The sequence below is a fragment of the Nematostella vectensis genome, chromosome 5 (assembly GCF_932526225.1).
Source record: "Nematostella vectensis chromosome 5, jaNemVect1.1, whole genome shotgun sequence".
NCBI classification, from domain to species: domain Eukaryota; kingdom Metazoa; phylum Cnidaria; class Anthozoa; order Actiniaria; family Edwardsiidae; genus Nematostella; species Nematostella vectensis.
This window is the reverse complement of record NC_064038.1, coordinates 4,921,701-4,939,740: the sequence shown is the minus strand read 5'-3', so window position 1 is coordinate 4,939,740 and position 18,040 is coordinate 4,921,701. Positions and strand designations below refer to the sequence as shown.

At 42.5% G+C, this 18,040-nt stretch overlaps 1 protein-coding gene across 1 annotated transcript; it reads right to left on the bottom strand.

Annotated features, from left to right (window-relative positions):
* Nucleotides 1–3,574: 3,574 nt before the first annotated feature.
* On the bottom strand, nt 3,575–13,473 carry LOC5509171 (short-chain collagen C4). Its single transcript, XM_032378083.2, has 5 exons — nt 10,999–13,473; nt 10,727–10,758; nt 9,602–9,646; nt 4,818–4,967; nt 3,575–4,525 (listed from the first exon to the last, which is right to left on the bottom strand). The coding sequence occupies exons 2-5, from the start codon at nt 10,755–10,757 to the stop codon at nt 4,050–4,052; spliced, it is 702 nt and encodes a 233-aa protein (XP_032233974.1). The 5' UTR covers nt 10,758; nt 10,999–13,473; the 3' UTR covers nt 3,575–4,049.
* Between the last annotated feature and the right edge of the window lie 4,567 nt (nt 13,474–18,040).

The following is an 18,040-nucleotide window of genomic DNA, read 5'->3' as shown; positions in this document are numbered from 1 at the left end:
GGGCGACGTGTTCTTACATTTATGGGCGACGTGTTCTTACATTTAGGGTTGACTGTTTATTACATTTATGGTTAACTGTTTATTACATTAATGGGCGATGTGTTATTACATTAATGGGCGATGTGTTATTACATTAATGGGCGATGTGTTATTACATTTATGGGTGACTGTTATTACATTTATGGGTGACTGTTATTACATTTATGGGTGACTGTTATTACATTTTATGGGTGAGTGTTATTACATTTTATGGGTGACTGTTATTACATTTTATGGGTGACTGTTATTACATTTATGGGTGACTGTTATTACATTTATGGGTGACTGTTATTACATTTATGGGTGACTGTTATTACATTTTATGGGTGACTGTTATTACATTTTATGGGTGACTGTTATTACATTTTATGGGTGACTGTTATTACATTTATGGGTGACTGTTATTACATTTATGGGTGGGTGTTATAACATTTATGGGTGACTGTTATTACATTTATAAAAACGTAGGAAGAAACCACCGGACAGCCTCTATCTGCTGGTGTGCGTCGGACCTTGTGGTCTGCGTCGACAGTTGATTAATTAATAAAACCTTTAAAAGAAAAAGTCGACAACAACGCAGATTTATGTTTTTTAGAACGATATTTCGGCAGGCCAATACCTGCCTTCTTCAGGTTATAAATGAGTTACAATGGCATGTTATAGCTAGTATATGTACAAAGTTCATTGATGATTAACTAACAAAAGGTAAAAATAGTAATTGAGTGACAAAGTACAAAGTTCATTGATGATTAACTAACAAAAGGTAAAAATAGTAATTTAGTGACTTATGGAAGATGGTAAATAGGGTGGTGTGGATTACTAAGTAGCTAAACGGTTTCTTCACGCCGGTTGAGGCCACCGGGTTCAAGAGTGCCAGCGCGAGCTATCAATGTGGCTTCTCTTGCTTTGCGGATGGAGTCGCGGTTATTTCTTATTTTTTCAATAGGTATTAGCTCTATGTCAGAAGCGGAGTGGTTGGGTTTTAGGAAGTGTTCAGCGGCGTGGGTTGGTATGGATCGAGATTGAGAGTCTACGGTTCTGCGGTGGTCATTAAAGCGTTCTTTTAATTTGCGTTTAGTTTCCCCAATATATTGAAGGTTACAGCGGTTACATTGAATCATATAAATCACGTTTTTAGTATTGCAGGTTATGTGGGATGTTATAGGTCGTGTTTCACCTGTTGAGAAAAATGTGTAGCTTGTAAGGCCATCGGTTCTAATATAGGGGCAGGTTAGGCAGTTTTTTCCGCAACGGAAAGCACCGGGAGGTTGGTTGGTGGGAGAGCGGTCGGAAGGTAGCTTGGCTTTAACGAGGATGTCGCGGAGGTTAGGTGAGCGGCGAAAGGCGACAAGAGGGGGCTCAGTGAAAACCTTATGGCATCGCTTAGACGAGAGTAGAAGGTTGTAGTTTCTACGGATTATGTTGTTGATGTTAGGTAGTGTAGGGTTATAGGTAGTGACAAAGGGGATGCGACGGGAGTTTTTGTGGTTGTTATTATTAGGGCGTAGGGCGTCAATGCGGGAAATGTTAGCAACGCGTAGGATTTGTCTCTTGAGAAAAGCGGGTTTATAGCCACGCTTGAGGAGGTAGTTGGTGAGTTCATTGCAGCGGTTATTAAAGCTTTCTTCTGTAGAACAAATGCGGCGAATACGGAGGGCGAGGCTATAAGGGATGGCCTTTTTGGTGTGATGAGGATGGCAAGATGAAAAAAGAAGGTGTTGGTGTTTGTCAGTAGGTTTGGAGTAGAGGTCAGTTTCGATTTTACTATTAACAAGGGAGACATTAACGTCAAGAAAAGGTACATTGTTATAGGAGTGGGAGCTTGTAAATTTAATGGTGGGGTGTAGATTGTTAAGATAATCTACAAAAGCGTTCAATTTGTCTAGGCCCTCAGTCCATATTTTTGTTGTATGGACCGATGGCCTTACAAGCTACACATTTTTCTCAACAGGTGAAACACGACCTATAACCTCCCACATAACCTGCAATACTAAAAACGTGATTTATATGATTCAATGTAACCGCTGTAACCTTCAATATATTGGGGAAACTAAACGCAAATTAAAAGAACGCTTTAATGACCACCGCAGAACCGTAGACTCTCAATCTCGATCCATACCAACCCACGCCGCTGAACACTTCCTAAAACCCAACCACTCCGCTTCTGACATAGAGCTAATACCTATTGAAAAAATAAGAAATAACCGCGACTCCATCCGCAAAGCAAGAGAAGCCACATTGATAGCTCGCGCTGGCACTCTTGAACCCGGTGGCCTCAACCGGCGTGAAGAAACCGTTTAGCTACTTAGTAATCCACACCACCCTATTTACCATCTTCCATAAGTCACTCAATTACTATTTTTACCTTTTGTTAGTTAATCATCAATGAACTTTGTACTTTGTCACTCAATTACTATTTTTACCTTTTGTTAGTTAATCATCAATGAACTTTGTACATATACTAGCTATAACATGCCATTGTAACTCATTTATAACCTGAAGAAGGCAGGTATTGGCCTGCCGAAATATCGTTCTAAAAAACATAAATCTGCGTTGTTGTCGACTTTTTCTTTTAAAGGTTTTATTACATTTATGGGTGACTGTTATTACATTTATGGGTGACTGTTATTACATTTATGGGTGACTGTTATTACATTTATGGGTGGGTCTTATAACATTTATGGGTGGGTGTTATAACATTTATGGGTGGGTGTTATAACATTTATGGGTGGGTGTTATAACATTTATGGGTGGGTGTTATAACATTTATGGGTGACTGTTATTACATTTATGGGTGACTGTTATTACATTTATGGGTGACTGTTATTACATTTATGGGTGGGTCTTATAACATTTATGGGTGGGTGTTATAACATTTATGGGTGGGTGTTATAACATTTATGGGTGGGTGTTATAACATTTATGGGTGGGTGTTATAACATTTATGGGTGTTATAACATTTATGGGTGTTATAACATTTATGGGTGTTATAACATTTATGGGTGTTATTACATTGATGGGTGTTATTACATTTATGGGTGTTATAACATTTATGGGTGTTATTACATTTATGGGTGTTATTACATTTATGGTTTTTATAACATTTATGAATGACGTGTTATTACATTTATGGGTGTTATAACATTTATGGGTGTTATAACATTTATGGGTGTTATTACATTGATGGGTGTTATTACATTTATGGGTGTTATAACATTTATGGGTGTTATTACATTTATGGTTGTTATTACATTTATGGCTGTTATAACATTTATGGGTGTTATTACATTTATGGTTGTTATTACATTTATGGGTGTTAAAACATTTATGGGTGTTATTACATTTATGGTTGTTATTACATTTATGGGTGTTATAACATTTATGGGTGTTATAACATTTATGGGTGTTATTACATTTATGGGTGATACAGGGGGGGATGCGCAGCGTATCATATGAAAAAAGCATAGTATTTGAGGATTTCTTAATGCGCGCGCACTCCCCTGGTACGTGCCTGCTAACGAAAACCCACATTCATGGATTTGAAATGTTCGTTTTTTATTTGGTTAAACATGGTACTATAAACATTTTTTTATCTGCTCATTGCTTATATTCCTCAAAACTGGGATTTATTTTACAATACAATTAAGAATTACTTTTATCTTAACTAAGTTTACCTATGTTGTTGAGTTCATAATTCCGTGTTCCATTTCCTTGTTCTGTGATCCATTGCGTGACTACATGGAGGTCTTTACGTCTTTGAGTATGCCCTGAAGAAGTCTTATTAAAGACGAAAATTTGGCAGAGTCGATTTCCAGTTTTTGGAGTATTGAGGTCTTTACGTGATTACATGGCGTTACTGTTAACTGGGGTCATTGCGTGACTACATGGTGTGACTGTTAACTGGGGTCATTGCGTGACTACATGGCGTGACTGTTAACTGGGGTCATTGCGTGACTACATGGCGTGACTCGTGATGATTTCCAGATCTTTTCAATGTAACATGGAGATGTCTACTTGGTGCAAACCACACACGTTAGCTCCTTGTCTCCCTGATAATACTTGCACTGTGGGCCAGAACATGAAACCTGCACCGGGTAAAGGAGCGCGCCGTTGTGATTCGCGTGGCTGCCGGGGAAGGCCTGCGCATTTGTGTCGACGCAAATGTATTCATATTCGTGCGCCTGAGCGTAATGTGACGTCATCAGGTAGCCCCAATACTCTCGGGTCCAGCCGCTCGGGCAAGCTGTGGTAGCGGGTATCATAATGTTGGCGGTGCGTTTTGGCACGTAGCAAGCGGCACACGGCGCGTCGTAGTCATGGAGACCACGAGCGAAAATGGAGTTGTCGTTTACTTCGTACTCTGTTTGGTAGATGCGGCCACCGTTCTGGTACCCGTTTGTGAAGCGAGCGTAGCGGGGTTTGTCGGGAAGGCATAAGTAGTTACTGCCGCCGCCTGCATGGGTATAGTGTGCACCCCCGACCCAACCTGTTAACGAAGTAATAGATAGATAGGATTAAAAGCTCGCCCCCAACACTCATCTTTAATCGGCAAACGAAAATTGCGACTATGCGATAACATGCTTCAAAACGCCCAAAGACGCTTGTAAACCAGCATAACAACCATAACTCAACGCAAAACCAATACAAATTTTGTGTATAACGGTCACTGGCTGTACATACTTTATAAATCATTTTGATCTCTAGCCTTACCATCGTAGAGATTTAATCACACCCTTCTCTTAAATGATCTTATAATATAATACTATCTAAAGCCTTACCATCGTAGAGCTCGAGAGCGCCGCGTGGGCAATCTCTCCTCCCCCATCGGATGTATTGTGTCCCCCCTGAAGAGTGTCCTGGGGGACCTTGAGGTCCTGCTGGTCCGGGGGGGCCACGAGAGCCATGCGTCCCTGAAGGACCACGGGGTCCTGGTGAAAAATTGCGCATACTATGATTATTTTGAGTAAAATAATGTCAAAAACAATGATAATATTAATAAAAACACTAAAGACATATAACATTGGAAACTCCATATAACGGACCTCTATATGACGGACTTCCACATAAAACAGATCTCTATATAAAGGACCACTATATAACGGACCTCCATATAACGGACCTCCATATAACGGACCTCTATATAACGACCTCTATTAAATAGACACCATCTATTTAGCGGACACCATCCAAAGTCCCAATTTTTCTGCCACTTTAATTTTGTAAATCATACCTCCATTAAGCGAACACATTTATTAAGCGTACGCGGACACATTTCACGGTCCCGTCTTTAACAATCTTTGTATTTTTTGCCTGACACCGTGGTTATTTTTTAGACTTTCTTATAATAATGTCATTGACATACATTGCATAGAAACTTTATTTTACAGAATAGCGAAACTGCAACAGAAAGCAATTCGCACGAGGAACTGTCTCTTTTTTTCTGCTGGCGCAAATGCCATCCTATACTCCTTACCATTAGCAGGATAAAAAAAAGTAAACTACGGTAGATAGTTTTTTCAAGTAGGGATCACAGTCTCTACCTATTGACCTCTCGACTTGCCTACCTCGTGTACATCGCCACTGTTTTTGATCACAGTCTCTACCTATTGACTTCTCGACTTGCCTACCTCGTGTACATCGCCACTGTTTTTGATCACAGTCTCTACCTATTGACTTCTCGACTTGCCTACCTCATGTACATCGCCACTGTTTTTGATCACAGTCTCTACCTATTGACTTCTCGACTTGCCTACTTCGTGTACATCGCCACTGTTTTTGATCACAGTCTCTACCTATTGACTTCTCGACTTGCTTACTTCGTGTACATCGCCACTGTTTTGTTGATATGTGCCAAATGCTGTAACCTTGTACAGTATGGCCATCGCGTCTCGAGCGGTAAGAAAATTGCGCAAAAAGTGTACGAAGACAGTAAGTTATGCACTCTAACTTCAAAGATAGTTAAAGTCAATAAAAAATGTGTTTACTCCTATATATACCTCTATACATTAATATAACGGACACTTTTCACAGTCTGAAGGTTGTATGTTATATAGAGAAACCACCGTACTAACAAATTAAACTGAAACGAAAAAAAAAATCGATACCTTTCTATACCTCCATCTTTACCTTTTTTTGCGACTAAAGAGCGCCAACGGGTGAGGTAAAGGTAGATGGGAGGGGCATGGGGGGAGTAAGTAAAGGAATGTGGGAGGGTTGGGTAAGTAAAGGAATGTGAGAGGGTGAGGATAGGAATGTGGGAGGGTGGGGTAAGTAAAGGAATGTGGGAGAGTGGGGTAAGTAAGGGAATGTGGGAGGGTGGGGTAAGTAAGGGAATGTGGGAGGGTGGGGTAAGGATAGGAATGTAGGAGGGTGGGGTAAGTATAGGAATGTGGAAGGGTGGGGTAAGGATAGGAATGTGGAAGGGTGGGGTAAGGATAGGAATGTGTGAGGGTGGGGTAAGGATAGAAATGTGTGAGGGTGGGGTAAGGATAGGAATGTGTGAGGGTGGGGTAAGGATAGGAATGTGTGAGGGTGGGGTAAGGATAGAAATGTGGGAGGGTGGGGTAAGGATAGGAATGTGGGAGGGTGGGGTAAGGATAGGAATGTGGGAGGGTGGGGTAAGGATAGGAATGTGAGAGGGTGGGGTAAGGATAGGAATGTGGGAGGGTGGGGTAAGGATAGGAATGTGTGAGGGTGGGGTAAGGATAGGAATGTGTGAGGGTGGGGTAAGAATAGGAATGTGGGAGGGTGGGGTAAGGATAGGAATGTGTGAGGGTGGGGTAAGGATAGGAATGTGGGAGGGTGGGGTAAGGATAGGAATGTGTGAGGGTGGGGTAAGGATAGGAATGTGGGAGGGTGGGGTAAGGATAGGTATGTGGGAGGGTGGGGAAGTATAGGAATGTGGGAGGGTGGGGTAAGGATAGGAATGTGTGAGGGTGGGTTAAGGATAGGAATGTGGGAGGGTGGGGTAAGGATAGGAATGTGTGAGGGTGGGGTAAGGATAGGAATGTGGAAGGGTAAGGTGAGAATAGGAATGTGGGAGGGTGGGGTAAGTATAGGAATGTGGGAGGGTGGGGAAAGTAAAGGAATGTGGAAGGGTGGGGTAAGGATAGGAAGGTGTGAGGGTGGGGTAAGTATAGGAATGTAGAAGTGTGGGGTAAGTAAAGGAATGTGTGAGGGTGGGGTAAGGATAGGAATGTGGAAAGGTGGGGTAAGGATAGGAATGTGGAAGGGTGGGTTAAGGATAGGAATGTGAGAGGGTGGGTTAAGGATAGGAATGTGGGAGGGTGGGGTAAGGATAGGAATGTGGGAGGGTGGGGTAAGTAAAGGAATGTGTGAGGGTGGGGTAAGGATAGGAATGTGTTAGGGTGGGGTAAGGATAGGAATGAAGGAGGGTGGGGTAAGTATAGGAATGTGGGAGGGTGGGATAAGGATAGGAATGTGGGAGGGTGGGGTAAGGATAGGAATGTGAGAGGGTGGGGTAAGGATAGGAATGTGGGAGGGTAAGGTGAGAATAGGAATGTGGGAGGGTGGGGTAAGGATAGGAATGTGAGAGGGTGGGGTAAGGATAGGAATGTGGGAGGGTGGGGTAAGGATAGGAATGTAGGAGGGTGGGGTAAGGATAGGAATGTAGAAGGGTGGGGTAAGTAAAGGAATGTGTGAGGGTGGGTTAAGGATAGGAATGTGGGAGGGTGGGGTAAGTATAGGAATGTAGAAGGGTGGGGTAAGTAAAGGAATGTGTGAGGGTGGGGTAAGGATAGGAATGTGGGAGGGTGGGGTAAGGATAGGAATGTGTGAGGGTGGGGTAAGGATAGGAATGTGTGAGGGTGGGGTAAGGATAGGAATGTGGGAGGGTGGTGTAAGTAAAGGAATGTGGGAGGGTGGGGTAAGGATGGGAATGTGGGAGGGTGGGGTAAGGATAGAAATGTGTGAGGGTGGGGTAAGGATAGGAATGTGTGAGGGTGGGGTAAGGATAGGAATGTGGGAGGGTGGTGTAAGCAAAGGAATGTGGGAGGGTGGGGTAAGGATGGGAATGTGGGAGGGTGGGGTAAGGATAGGAATGTGTGAGGGTGGGGTAAGGATAGGAATGTGGGAGGGTGGGGTAAGGATAGGAATGTAGAAGGGTGGGGTAAGTAAAGGAATAAGGGAGGGTGGGGTAAGTAAAGGAATGTGTGAGGGTGGGGTAAGGATAGGAATGTGTGAGGGTGGGGTAAGGATAGGAATGTAGGAGGGTGGGGTAAGGATAGGAATGTGGAAGGGTGGGGTAAGTAAAGAAATGTGGGAGGGTGTGGTATGTAAAGGAATGAGGGAGGGTGGGGTAAGTAAAGGAATGTGTGAGGGTGGGGTAAGGATAGGAATGTGGGAGGGTGGTGTAAGTATAGAAATGTGGGAGGGTGGGGTAAGGATAGGTATGTGGAAGGGTGGGGTAAGTATAGGAATGTGTGAGGGTGGGGTAAGGATAGGAATGTAGAAGGGTGGGGTAAGTAAAGGAATGTGTGAGGGTGGGGTAAGGATAGGAATGTGGGAGGGTGGGGTAAGGATAGGAATGTGGGAGGGTGAGGTAAGGATAGGAATGTGGGAGGGTGGGGTAAGGATAGGAATGTGGGAGGGTGGGGTAAGTATAGGAATGTGAGAGGGTGGGTTAAGGATAGGAATGTGGGAGGGTGGGGTAAGGATAGGAATGTGGGAGGGTGGGGTAAGTAAAGGAATGTGGAAGGGTGGGGTAAGGATAGGAATGTGTGAGGGTGGGGTAAGGATAGGAATGAAGGAGGGTGGGGTAAGTATAGGAATGTGGGAGGGTGGGGTAAGGATAGGAATGTGGGAGGGTAAGGTGAGAATAGGAATGTGGGAGGGTGGGGTAAGTAAAGGAATGTAGAAGGGTAGGGTAAGTAAAGGAATGTGTGAGGGTGGGGTAAGGATAGGAATGTGGGAGGGTGGAATAAGGATTGGAATGTGGGAGGGTGGGGTAAGTAAAGGAGTGTGGGAGGGTGGGGTAAGAAAAGGAATGTGGGAGGGTGGGATACGTAAAGGAATGTGGGAGGGTGGGGTAAGTATAGGAATGTGGGAGGGTGGGGTAAGGATAGGAATGTGGGCGGGAGGGGTAAGGAGAAGAATGTAGGAGGGGTAGGTAAAACAATGTGGGTGGGTAGGGTAAAGGAATATGGGATGGAGAGGCTGGTAATAAATCTGGGGAGACTTTATTTAAATTGCAGCCATAAGCTGATTTTCTCTGAATTTAGAATAACGAGGACTTCTCTAAATTGCTATATAACGCTTGAGAACTGTAGAACGCTTGATAACTGTACTATGAGTACCATGGGTCGATGGGTACCCTGTGGTGTTCCTGTAAGATTGGGCACCCTATAGTGCTCAGTTTGTATGGATGGGTACCCTGTGGTGGTGTGAGATTGGCCACCCTAAAGAGCGCATCCTTTGTAGATGGGTATCCTGTGGTGTTTGCAGCGCGATTAAAGAACTCACCTTTTGAAGATGGGTACCCTGTGGTGTTTGCAGCGCTATTAAAAAGCTCAGCCTTTGTAAACGAGTATCCTGTGGGGCCTACCTTGTTTGCCTGGTACTCCGTCGCGGCCATCTCGGCCATCTCGACCTGAAGTAAAGTAATTAGTGTCTAGTGACCGAGAAAAACGCGCATATTTACCTATTAAACAATATGTTTTATATTAAATACATCCCTCGCCCCCAACCCCCCAACTCCCCAAATTCGGTGGTGTCTCCGAAATATCCTGAAACCGTTAACTTTTTTTTGTATGCCAGAAAGCACTTGACATTGACTAAATGACATGTAAGATACATACCCCGAAAGCACTTGACATTGACTAAATGACATATATAAGATACATACCCCGAAACCACTTGACATTGACTAAATGACATATATAAGATACATACCCCAAAAGCACTTGACATTGACTAAATGACATATATAAGATACATACCCCGAAAGCACTTGACATTGACTAAATGACATATATATGATAATACCCCGAAAGCACTTGACATTGACTAAATGACATGTAAGATACATACCCCGAAAGCACTTGACATTGACTAAATGACATATATAAGATACATACCCCGAAAGCACTTGACATTGACAAAATGACATATATAAGATACATACCCCGTAAGCACTTGACATTGACTAAATGACATATATAAGATACATACCCCGAAAGCACTTGACATTGACTAAATGACATATATAAGATACATACCCCGAAAGCACTTGACATTGACTAAATGACATGTAAGATACATACCCCGAAAGCACTTGACATTGACTAAATGACATATAAGATACATACCCCGTAAGCACTTGACATTGACTAAATGACATATAAGATACATACCCCGAAAGCACTTGACATTGACTAAATGACATATAAGATACATACCCCGAAAGCACTTGACATTGACTAAATGACATATAAGATACATACCCCGAAAGCACTTGACATTGACTAAATGACATATAAGATACATACCCCGAAAGCACTTGACATTGACTAAATGACATATATAAGATACATACCCCGAAAGCACTTGACATTGACTAAATGACATGTAAGATACATACCCCGAAAGCACTTGACATTGACAAAATGACATATAAGATACATACCCCGTAAGCACTTTACATTTACTAAATGACATATAAGATACATACCCCGAAGAAGCTTAAGTTCGAGAAGTGCCATCCTGAAAAGCAATGAAATCAACATTAGAATTAAATCAGAATTATATTAGAATTAGAATTTCACCAACATGAACGATACGTGCTAGAATGCATAACGGGATGGAACAACGCCTTGTTTGAAAACAATCTTTCTTGCCTTTGGCTAGTGCGTTGGGAAGCCTTAAATTAATGTGTTATTTGTTAGTTCATACTAGTTCAGACTAGTCCCAGGCGTCTGGTACTAGGCTTTAAAAAGCTGATACCTTTTTTTCAGAAGATGTACCTGTGCTGTGAGCACACGTACGCCTAGTGCCGGCGGTGGTACCGTAGGAGTGGATCGAGGAAGGAGCCATTTTGTTTTCCCACTCTGAGTTGAGGCGTGTCCGCGTGAGACTGGGCATAGTAATACTCATCTCTGATTGGTTAATCAGATTGTTTATCAAATATAACCAAAAATGGTAATGTTCCGCACTGGTCGTACTTCTTCTCCATTGGAGTCTTCGTCCAGAGCTCCATCACCGCTTATACAGACAGCTAGTAGAGCAAGACCAACGACTGCGAACAACGATCGCATGCTTGAGACTTCGGCGGTGAGAGAGATCGTTGAGCTCTGTTCTGTAGGAATGTTCAGGACACAAGACCCAAGCGAAGAATAGCTTCAGCTATTACATACGATATTTTTATTCCTGTTTCTAAATTGAGCGGCTATTTCTAATTTCCATAGCTTTTGACATTCATTGATTTCGCCGTTCATGCGCAGAAAAGTATTCTTGGCATGCCATCAGGTTTAACGTGGTCGTTCACGCGTAAAAAAAACAGGAGAGCGCCTTCCTGATTGCGATGACTGCAGAATTTCCCTCTGAAAACGTGCCTGCTGTTCCTGTTTATAATTTAATCGACTTTTTCTATGTTTATAAAGTTGTATTTCAATTTTAAATGGATAGACGACACAATACACACAAAGAGAACTCTTCGTCCGAGGCGCTACAAGTATTTTTAAAACTAGACGCTTTTAAAAAAGCGTCTAGTTGATCACCCCATGCGTGATAAAACGTGGGCTTCATCACGCACACCAAAAATCAGTGTCCTAGACAACAAAACGTGCCGAAATTATATTGCATTTTTCGGCGTTTGTCTGCAAACACTAAAGGCCTCTATACTTAGGATGGAAGGGCAGGTTTCAGGGATTGGGTTATATTGATTCTTTAGAAGTACGGAGTTACGTAACAGTAAATAATTGTGTCATAGGTCATTTGAAACTACGTATTAATATAGCCAAAAATCGGAAGCACAAATATATAAAACATGTTGAAATCGATCTAAAGATTTCCACTAAGATATCTATCAATCCCACAGGGAGCCCGCTCAACTCAGCACATTGTTATTATTATGCATGACTCCATCCTCGGGGACCCAAGGCGTGGCGGAGATCGGGCACACAGGGAGCGCGGCGCGAGAAAGAAAACCTGTATCCGCTGAGGGATAATAATCCCGCATTCAAAACGGCATCCTCCGTAGAAATATCACGCGACGAATTCTAAAAGAAATCATTCAATGCCTTATCTTCATTCAGAATTTTCTCTTTTTTGACTAACGAGTCAATCTTCCTTTTACAGCTTTTGCATGTTCTTTTGGAATAAGCTGATCTAAGTTCACCAAAAAGTTTTGTTACATTTTCTTCAGGTCCAACTGTGCTTTATTTACATTGAAGAAACTCGCCTGCTCAGATTTCTTGAAGATTATTTATCCCGCAAACAAGCCAAAACTCGTCTTTTCTGCGTTTGCTGTTCAATCCTTTAAGTGACGTTTTAGGTAATTGAAATTGAACAGTTGTTTTCTTTTTTCGAAGAGGAGAACTATAGGGACGAGGTCAAAACAATCGGCCAAGCTAGGGACCGGATTTAGGAGGCTGGGGTATGACCCGCCGCCATCCACCTTTTTGGGGATGGGGGGTATGTGAGCCCGCCAGTAACCTTAGCGGAGTTTGATTCATAATTTGCCCAATATATCTAATGAGCATTCATTGAATTGACATTCATTGATTTCGCCGTTCAGGCGCAGAAAAGCATTCTTGGCATGCCATCAGGTTTAACGTGGTCGTTCACGCGTAAAAAAAAAAAAACAGCAGAGAGACAGCCTTCCTGATTGCGATGACTGCAGAATTTCCCTCGGAAAACGTGCCTGCTGTTCCTGTTTATAATTTAATCGACTTTTTCTATATTTATAAAGTTGTATTTCAATTTTAAATGGATAGACGACACAATACACATAAAGAGAACTCTTCGTCCGAGGCGCTACAAGTATTTAAAAGCGTCTAGTTGATCACCCCATGCGTGATAAAACGTGGGCTTCATCACGCACACCAAAAATCAATGTCCTATACAACAAAACGTGCTGAAATTATATTGCATTTTTTGGCGTTTGTCTGCAAACACTAAAGGCCTCTATACTTAGGATGGAAGGGCAGGTTTCAGGGATTGGGTTATATTGATTTATTGAAGTTACGGAGTTACGTAACAGTAAATAATTGTGTCATAGGTCATTTGAAACTACGTATTAATATAGCCAAAAATCGGAAGCACAAATATATCAAACATGTTCAAATTCGTCTAAAGATTTCCACTAAGATATCTATCAATCCCACAGGGAGCCCGCTCAACTCAGCACATTGTTTATTATTATGCATGACTCCATCCTCGGGGACCCAAGGCGTGGCGGAGATCGGGCACACAGGGAGCGCGGCGCGAGAAAGAAAACCTGTATCCGCTGCGGGATAATAAGCCCGCATTCAAAACGGCATCCTCCGTAGAAATATCACGCGACGAATTCTAAAAGAAGCCATTCAATGCCTTATCTTCATTCAGAATTTTCTCTCTTTTGACTAACGAGTCAATCTTCCTTTTACAGCTTTTGCATATTCTTCTGGAATAAGCTGATCTAAGTTTACCAAAAAGTTTTGTAGCATTTTCTTCGAGTCCAACTGTGCTTTATTTACATTGAAGAAACTCGCCTGCTCAGATTTCTTGAAAATTTATCCCACAAACAAGCCAAAACTCGTCTTTTCTGCGTTTGCTGTTCAATCTTTTTAGTGACGTTTTAGGAGATTGAAATTGAACAGTTTTTTTTTTTTCATTTTTTCGAAGAGGAGAACTATGGGGACGAGGTCAAAACAATCGGCCAAGCTAGGGACCGGATTTAGGAGGGTGGGGTATGACCCGCCGCCATCCACCTTTTGGGGGATGGGGGGTATGTGAGCCCGCCAGTAACCTTAGCGGAGTTTGATTCATAATTTGGCCAATATATCTAATGAGCATTCATTGAATTGACATTCATTGATTTCGCCGTTCATGCACAGAAAGGTATTCTTGGCATGCCATCAGGTTTAACGTGGTCGTTCACGCGTAAAAAAACAGGAGAGAGAGCCTTCCTGATTGCGATGACTGCAGAATTTCCCTCTGAAAACGTGCCTGCTGTTCCTGTTTATAATTTAATCGACATTTTCTATATTTATAAAGTTGTATTTCAATTTTAAATGGATAGACGACACAATACACACAAAGAGAACTCTTCGTCCGAGGCGCTACAAGTATTTAAAAGCGTCTAGTTGATCACCCCATGCGTGATAAAACGTGGGCTTCATCACGCACACAAAAATCAATGTCCTAGACAACAAAACGTGCTGAAATTATATTGCATTTTGCAGCGTTTGTCTGCAAACACTAAAGGCCTCTATTAGGATGGAAGGGCAAAATTCAGGGATTGGGTTATATTGATTCTTTAGAAGTTACGGAGTTACGTAACTAGTAATTAATTGTGTCATAGGACATTTGAAGCTACGTATTAATATAGCCAAAAATCGGAAGCACAAATATATCAAACATGTTCAAATCGATCTAAAGATTCCCACTAAGATATCTATCAATCCCACAGGGAGCCCACTCAACTTAGCACATTGTTTATTATTATGCACGACTCCATCCTCGGGGACCCAGGGCGTCGCGGGGATCGGGCACATCCGCTGCGGGATAATAGCCCGCATTCAAAACGGCGTCCTCCGTAGAAATATCACGCGACGAATTATAAAGGAAGCCATTCAATGCCTTATCTCCATTTAAAATTTTCTCTCTTTTGACTAACGAGTCAATCTTCCGTTCACAGCTTTTGCATATTCTTCTGGAATTAGCTGATCTAAGTTTACCAAAAAGTTTTGTAACATTTTCTTCGAGTCCAACTGTGCGATATTTACATTGAAGAAACTCGCCTGCTCAGATTTCTTGAAAATTTATCCCACAAACAAGCCAAAACTCGTCTTTTCTGCGTTTGCTGTTCAATCTTTTTAGTGACGTTTCAGGTGATTGAAATTGAATAGTTGTTTTCTTTAGTTTTAGCGTTCGTAGTTTAGCGTTCCGAATTCCGTGAAAGTTCCGAATAAGAAACAAAAACAAATCCTTGTTTAGAAGCGCGTCTTCAAATCGATCTAAAGATTCCTACTAAGATATCTATCAATCCCACAGGGAGCCCACTCAACTCAGCACATTGTTTATTATTATGTACGGCTCCATCCCCGGGGACCCAGGGCGTCGCGGAGATCGGGCACACAGGGAGCGCGGCGCGAAAAAGAAAACCTGTATCCGCTGCGGGATAATTGCCCGCATTCAAAACGGCGTCCTCCGTAGAAATATCACGCGACGAATTATAAAAGAAGCCATTCAATGCCTTATCTTCATTCAGAATTTTCTCTCTTTTGACTAACGAGTCAATCTTCCGTTCACAGCTTTTGCATATTCTTCTGGAATTAGCTGATCTAAGTTTACCAAAAAGTTTTGTAACATTTTCTTCGAGTCCAACTGTGCGATATTTACATTGAAGGAACTCGCCTGCTCAGATTTCTTGAAAATTTATCCCACAAACAAGCCAAAACTCGTCTTTTCTGCGTTTGCTGTTCAATCTTTTTAGTGACGTTTCAGGTGATTGAAATTGAATAGTTGTTTTCTTTAGTTTTAGCGTTCGTAGTTTAGCGTTCCGATTTCCGTGAAAGTTCCGAATAAGAAACAAAAACAAATCCTTGTTTAGAAGCGCGTCTTGTTAGTAGCGTTGTCCATTGCGTCTTGTTAGAGGTAACGCCAACGTGCAGAGGGCACGATTGTAGCTGAAATTTGTTACTAATAATTCATCCACATGTACATGTGCTTTCCCTGCAAGCAAAGGCCCCTTTTCTCTGTATTTTCCCAACAGAATGTGTATACATTAGAACTCATTTATTTAGTTTATTTAGCCTACTGGCGGTTATGTTGAGAGAGAGTTTCGAGACTCAACATAACGTCAGAGACACTATTACTAAACATGGAAAGAATTGCTCTAAGGTGTCTAAAGTTTAAAAACCTTTCCTGATTGCGATGACTGCAGGGCATCCCTCTGAAAACCTGCTTGCTGTTTCTTCAGCATATTGTTTATTTAGCATGTGCTTTGAACTTCGTTTGTGAATATCAATTAGGTAACGAAGTCTTAAATAAAACTCCTTTCAAATACATAATGTTTTACTCTTTATTGCGTCCATGCATGTTTGGAACACCAAAAATGCCTTTGTTTATTCTAGAAATTTGATTGGCCCAGACAAACATTATAGTATAAGATACAGACCAAGATCCCGTATCTCCAAAACCGGCGCTTGTGTCTTGGCCCCGAAGAGTGGCATCCACGATTGGGAACAGAAGATGAGCGCCGCCGACGAAGAGAGAATAGTGCTTCTCGGGATCTAAGTCCCCTGGGCCCTTTTGCTTTAGAAGCGGGTCGAACTCGCGCCACGGTTCCTGCTTCTCGGCCTCTTTGTCAGCCTCTCGCCGACGCGCTTCTGCCGGAACGAGCGGCTTAAGCAGCTTGTGCTTGACATCCTCGGGGATGTCCTCGTCCAGGATGTTCTGGACCAGCCCCGCTAGTACGGCAGGCGCCTCTCTGTCAGGCATGCTATTGAGAATCTCCTCTATGTAAGCGTCCATGTTTGGGTATACCCTGTGCCACCAAGTCTTAAATTGTCCGTATCGCGGGCTACGATATCAGACAGGACCAGTGCAAACTTTTTCCGAGCAAGCCTGTCGGTGTCGCGCATCCTCTGCCCTACACGATTCGCTACGCAGGGGCGACACAACCGCGTCTCTGACTGCGTCCCTATGTCACAAATCTTGCACGGCACGGGCCCTTACGGTGCCTTTGGAGGAGCACCTTGCAGTAGGTGTCCATGCACCTCTTGCAACACGTGTTTGCATGGCCGACTTTTAGCCACCTGCAGTACTCTTTTCCGCACTTCATTCTCGAATGCTCGGTATACTATAGGACAGACGAGGGTCTAATTGCAAGGTTACCATATGTTACCACACAAGGGTGGCAGCCACAATGTTATCGTTTTAAGCCCCCCTTTGCTTTCCTTTCAGCATGTAATACTACCGAAAACGGGCGGGAACGTGCCGCCATCCCCTTTGAAAGCTACCCCTATAACACATCCCTCCTGTGAGGCCCCCAGGGGTCTACGCAAAACTACGCAAAACGGGCTGGGGGGCGCGGCGCGGGTTTTTCTCATTTCTATTAATGTCCCCAATCCCCCCCTCAAACGTGCCATTAACCTATTCAGACCGGGCTTTTTGAGCCCCCATCCGTTACTTTTAAACTATTGGAGCTATTATGACCAAATTTTCAAAGAATCATTATCTGACGAAGAGAAACAAAATGATATACGGCAACACATAATGATATATTGTGTTGCCATAGCAATCTTGGATCCGCCATCTTGGATTTAATGAAAGTTATTTATCTTAATCAATAAAAACTGGGTGGCAAAATCTGGAGCTTTTTGACAATATTTAATCTTCGTTTCAAGTTGTATTAATGATTTCAGGTGGATATGATTGTTTTTTTGCTATTTCTACAAGCACTATTTCGAGAAGGTAAAAAAATGACAAAAAATCCACCACCCCTACCCCCGTAAAATAGAGATGTAAATTTTTATTGTGTTTTTCAAAACTTGGTATAAAACGTTTATATGACATGTATTTACGTTGAGCACGTCGTATTAATAGTTGATCTTGACGACTTAAAGCGTTTTGCCTAATTTTCATTAAACCTATGTCTCAAAACTTGGTTACTATGGTTACCAGGGTACACATATCAAAATTTTGTCAACACCAAACTGATCCCAGATGCATTCTAGGAAAAGCCATCAAATTTCAATGCTCTAGCCCTACTAGTTCAAAAATTATTACAGATCAAAGGTGCTGGGGGCCTCAAAAGCCCCCCTCCCCCCCGGTCTGAATA

What these genes read in the sequence shown, in the direction of transcription:
- LOC5509171 (XM_032378083.2), bottom strand. Translation starts at nt 10,757, where the DNA reads ATGGCACTTCTCGAACTTAAGCTTCTTCGGG. An exon ending in CGAACTTAAGCTTCTTCGGG is followed by an intron (nt 9,647 to 10,726) that starts GTATGTATCTTA and finishes ACTTTACTTCAG; the next exon opens with GTCGAGATGGCCGAGATGGC. An exon ending in CGGAGTACCAGGCAAACAAG is followed by an intron (nt 4,968 to 9,601) that starts GTAGGCCCCACA and finishes ATTTTTCACCAG; the next exon opens with GACCCCGTGGTCCTTCAGGG.